Below are 5190 nucleotides of genomic sequence, written 5' to 3' on the forward strand. Positions count from 1 at the left end.
CCCTCTGAGCAGTAAGTCTGAGTCTGAGAAGTCCGGGGCTGTTCATAAAACATTCATTCCATACTACTGAAGCTGCTCCTCTGTGGAGTCGGTAATTATTTCGCTTTCAGCCAGGCTTGTTGTTGCCGTGTGGGATAGTATGACATCAATATGTCAAGTCGAAATATTGCTATCACTACATGAATTTCTTATATTAATAATAATACCCGTATATCGTGAACAAGATGATATGGCACACCCCTAATAAGTGCTCAAAATGACTTCAGGTTTCACTTCTTTTTCTTTCTTCTTTTTGGCACACAGTACTGTCATATACTGTACCCCCCAGTAAAAAGTCAGGGAGATATGGACAAATACATACCTCCCAGGCCATATACAAAGCTGGTTGAAAACTTGCAAAGTATCACTTGCACATAAGGAGAAATGACTCTAACATCACATCATCTGGTTAAATTCACATTGAATCAGCCCAAATGTTGTTATTCTTTATCAATTGCATGTAACCTTACATTTCCAAAACATCTTCTCCTTGTTGGAAAGATTGCAGCTTTCCTCTGTATACATCAACCAGCCCTCTGCTGATGACTTCTCCCCTTTTGTGCTCTATCATATAATTTAGGAGCTCAACTCTCCTTTTAATTCTGAGAGCAAACTTGTGCCACCCTCAGTATTTTGACGCACTTCAGAACAAACTTTACTCTTGAGCAGCTTAACACGTAACAGCCCAGGCCTTAGTCATGCTGTATGGTTTGCCAAAGTCAGAGTAGTGATTTGCCAAACACCTGCTGACTTCAGCGGCTGAATGCAGATTTAGCTCAAGTTTTTCAAAACGAAAAGTGGTGAGAACTGATTATCACTGAGAGTGCAACTGTACTATTTGTAGACTAAGGGGGAAATTACTATCACTGAATACCAATTCAAGCTATTTGTAGAACTGAGTGGATGGATGACACTCCACAAAGGTTACAGGCTATATTCAGAACCAAATATTAGCCAAATGAGCGACCAGGACAGTCTGGAAGTTACATCTGTAGACTTGCTCTTCTTTTCTTCAAACAACTTATTTTCTTGGTTGTCATGTGGTAAGTTCAGCTGATAGATTGTACTATCCTGGTTATTAGAATTGTCCAACTCCTCCAGGTATAGAGCCAGCAAAAAAAACAAAGTGCACGATGATCAGTGTGATAGTTTTAGTTGTTTATTAAAACGTGACATTAAGGAGAACAGAAGTTGTAATGTCTTCTTCTGCACGAGGGATCTTGACATTTCCTCTCCTCTCTGTGGGTGCTTTATGCTCCTCTCAGTCAATCCTGTCCTGTCTGTTTTATGTTCTGAATGATTTCACACAACACTGTTTACCATTTCTACTTGCCCATCTGACTATTTCACCTCTTCCACTCATGTGTCCAGCTGGGTGGGATTTGAGCACCATGACTTCCAGGGCCAGCAGTTCATCCTGGAGAGGGGCGAGTACCCCAACTGGGAAGCCTACAGTGGCTCCCTGTCCTATCACAATGAGCGCTTCATGTCTTTTCGCCCCGTCTACTGTGCTGTGAGTACCTGCAGAGGAGGGGAGGGCTAGAATGAGACATCAGAAGAGAGAGGTGGGAGTGGAAGAGCATGAGAGGGCGAATGGAAATGAGAAGATAGTGAGCGACAGAGTGACAGAAGGAAGGAGTGATCAGAAGCCACGCAACAAGTGACTGAAACAGTTTAAAAATAGGAATGATACAACTCAGTGCCAAATGTCTGTTTGCGTTGTATATCTGTCTGACAGGCCCAACACTAACTCGAACACTAACTCTCTGTGTCACCCCCTCTGCAGTCCCACCAGAGTAGCCGCATGATGATCTTTGAGAAGGAGAACTTCATTGGCCGCAGCACAGAGCTGTGCGACGACTACCCCTCCCTGCAGGCTATGGGCTGGTTTATGCCTGAGGTGGGCTCTATGCACGTTCAATGTGGAGCGTAAGTCAGTACTTCATCCCAACATGTTCCAGTTCAAGTTGAATGATAGCTCTTCATCATAAAGAAGTTTTAGAGGGCTTTAAAGGGATAGTGCACCCAAAAATGAAAATTCAGCCATTATCTTCTCACCTTCATGCCGAGGGAGGCTCTGGTGAAGTTTTAGAGTCCTCACATCCCTTGTGGAGATCCAAGGGGAGAGGGGGTAGCAGCACAACTCCACCTAATGCAAGCTGATGGCGCCCCAGATTAAAACGTCCAAAAACACATAATTGAAACCACAAAGTATCTCCATACTGCTCGTCCTTAGTGATCCAAGTGTCCTGAAGCCCCGACATAAAAAGCTGTTTGGAAAAACGTCATTTGAACTCTGTTTTTAGCCTCATTGTAGCCTGTAGCTCTAACTGCCTCTCTGTGGACCACGCTCATGTGTGTGCACTTGCACGCAAGACTAGCGAAAGCACGTTAACACACATGAAGGTGGTGCCCATGTGTCACGGTCTCGCGCAAGCGCACACACGTGAGCATAGTGTACAGGGAAGCAGTTAGAGCTACAGGCTACACTGAGAAACAAGGAGTAGAAAAGCTAGATAGGAGCAGAAAGGAAGTACACATAACGACACAAGTAACAGTACTATTCATTACTAAAGAATGAAACAGGACAAAGTAAACTGACAGACATCTTTGATGTTGTTATATCTGTTCAGTTTATTTGAAATCATATAAAATACAATTTCAGTAAAATGGGATCTCGGTGAGATTAGAACATTTTATGAATCACACTTGTGACAAATCCACACACAGATTAAAGGGCCAGAAAGGTGAAAGAAAGCTAAATAACACCAAAAAATTAACCTACTGTGAGGTCCATGTCGGTGGCACTCTGGCAGTTCAGCAGAGAGAGAGGGAAACGCCCTTGAAGTAAGCCAGTTTATAAGCTCTCCTTAGGCCCTCCCTCTCCAGGTGCAGCCAGCCTACCCTGACGTCCTCTTGGTACTTCTAGAAGGAAACTGGAGAGACAGAGTTAGAAACAGGCCATCGCACACAGGAACCCTTGTTAGATGATTTCTTTGCTCAAATCTGCACTGGTTTGTATGTTAGATTGATAAATGAGGGCCACGGTCACTATTACGTCTGTGCACCACAGAGCACTGATCAGTGTATTTTGTTGGTGTATAATGTCCTACTCAGTACGTGCCTTACAGTTCTTTAATATCTGAATTTAATCTTAATGCCAGGTGGAAAAAATATGTAAAGCAAATTAGAAAAACTAACTTCAGCCCTTCTGACCTACATTGTTGCCCTTCTCCCGCCCCTGTTCTTCTTCAGCTTTGTGTGCTATGAGTACCCGGGCTACAGAGGCCAGCAGTACATCATGGAGTGTGAGAGACACAGCGGAGACTACCAGCACTGGAGAAACTGGGGCTCCCATTGCCAGGCTCCAAAGATCCAGTCAATCAGACGCATCAGGCACTAAGAAGAATGCATCAGGACTGTCAGCAGTAACAGCTCAGGCTTACACCTGGATGCTGTGCTTTAGGGCCCTGACTAAGGGCAAAAAGCCTGAACTCTTGACTCTGTTGTGAGTTCAAGGCTTCATTTGCCAGGGCCACAGCTATGACACAAACCCACAAACCATCAATGACGTAGCAGCTACCTCTTTATCCCAGCTCATAATCATATTTCTGTTAATACACATTTTGTTTTAGTAGAAGTGAAATAAAGCTCAGACTGAGAAGCTGTGAAGTCTTTTCTGTCATTCCTTATTATTATCATTATTATTATTATTATTATTATTATTATCATTCCTGTGTAAGTGGAAGCATGTTACAGTGTGCAAAGTTAAACCAGTATGTGTTTCAAATGCAAAACACAGACTCAAAAAGTATGCAATGTTTTTAATAACCTAATATGTAAAATGAATGCATCAGTAAATTAACACTAGAACCTGATGCTTGTTGCCTATTTCTGATGCTTATGTTCTCAACGGCTTGAACACAGAAACTTTCCTTTCTGTTCATTATAGAATTTCTACTCTTGTATAAGTAAATAAGACATTAGCAGTTCCAGATGATGTGGTCTACATTTGTAAGTGTGTGGGTTATGTAAATGTACTGTCACAATAACAATTTAGTGTGGCTATTCTTTGCATTATCGTACTTAAAGTTTCCATGACAATGAGTGTTTGGCTGTCACCAGTGTCTTGATATAAAGTCAGAGTCTTTGACATGATAACACCCACCAGTCAACACTACAACAGTAATAATCTTTAGTTGTAATCAAGAGACGAGTACAAAATGTATTTCCTTTGACCAACAAAGTTTCATGCTGTTAAAATCATTTACATGACACTCCATAAATGAAGAACTTCACAGGGATCAGTGCAACATCAAGCAGGTTTGAGATCAGCTTATTGAAAAGTCAGGAGTGATTTTCATAACAAAGATTAAATATTTAATATCCACTACAGAATGGATTTTATTCCTTCCTTACAGTAGGTAGACTTTTCTCCTTTGATTGCTGTAACAGAACAAAATATAATGTAACCTGAACCTGAACCTGAAATGAAGTGACAACTATGGGCAGCAGAGTAGATACAGTGAGAACAGCATATGGGTTTTGGATATTGTAAAGCTAAAGCTGTTGTGCTGTGATCCAATGTCATGATCCTAGGTCTTGCCTATAGTTTGTTCCCTGTTACATTGTAACCTTGGTTCTCTAAGTGAGGAGATTATCTCCCCACCCAGTAGTTATATTTTAACTATGGGAATTATCCCCATCTGGGGTAATTGACGTGGAAAATTAATAATCTTTACATGGCCAGCATGCGTCAGGTATTAAAACCCCCACCTTGCGCATGCACCAACTGATTACCATTGATTGGAGCGGGTACTGAGCGGCCTTGAGCCTGGGGAGATAATCTCTTCACTCAGAGAACCAAGGTTACAATGTAACCGAATGTTCTCTATCATATCGAGATTATCTCCCCACTCAGTATTTATATCATAACCATGTCAACCCCTTAAGACACACCACGAGGGGCCCCAGGAGACGTAGCAGAGAAGTCCACAAGCACCACCCATGGCCTACTGTGTGGTGGCACTCAGCACACACTCCCCAAAGGACATGCCAGCAGCCACATTCAGGCAGTAAAATCTGGTAGATGTGGATGGACTTGACCATGTAGCACCTGCACAGACCTCCAAGAGGGTGGCACCCGTGACA

The 5190-nt window shown here is 42.5% G+C and overlaps 1 protein-coding gene across 1 annotated transcript in view; it reads left to right on the plus strand.

Annotated features, from left to right (window-relative positions):
• Window positions 1–3703, plus strand: part of LOC117255688 (beta-crystallin A1-like) — a 10162-nt gene extending 6459 nt beyond the window's left edge. The window contains exons 4-6 of the mRNA XM_033624824.2: window positions 1411–1552; window positions 1826–1968; window positions 3295–3703. Coding sequence (XP_033480715.1) covers window positions 1411–1552; window positions 1826–1968; window positions 3295–3442 — 433 coding nt within the window. The 3' untranslated portion in view covers window positions 3443–3703. The remainder of the gene's footprint in view (window positions 1–1410; window positions 1553–1825; window positions 1969–3294) is intronic.
• Window positions 3704–5190: the final 1487 nt, after the last annotated feature.

The sequence above is a fragment of the Epinephelus lanceolatus genome, chromosome 3 (assembly GCF_041903045.1).
Source record: "Epinephelus lanceolatus isolate andai-2023 chromosome 3, ASM4190304v1, whole genome shotgun sequence".
Taxonomy (NCBI): Eukaryota; Metazoa; Chordata; class Actinopteri; order Perciformes; family Serranidae; genus Epinephelus; species Epinephelus lanceolatus.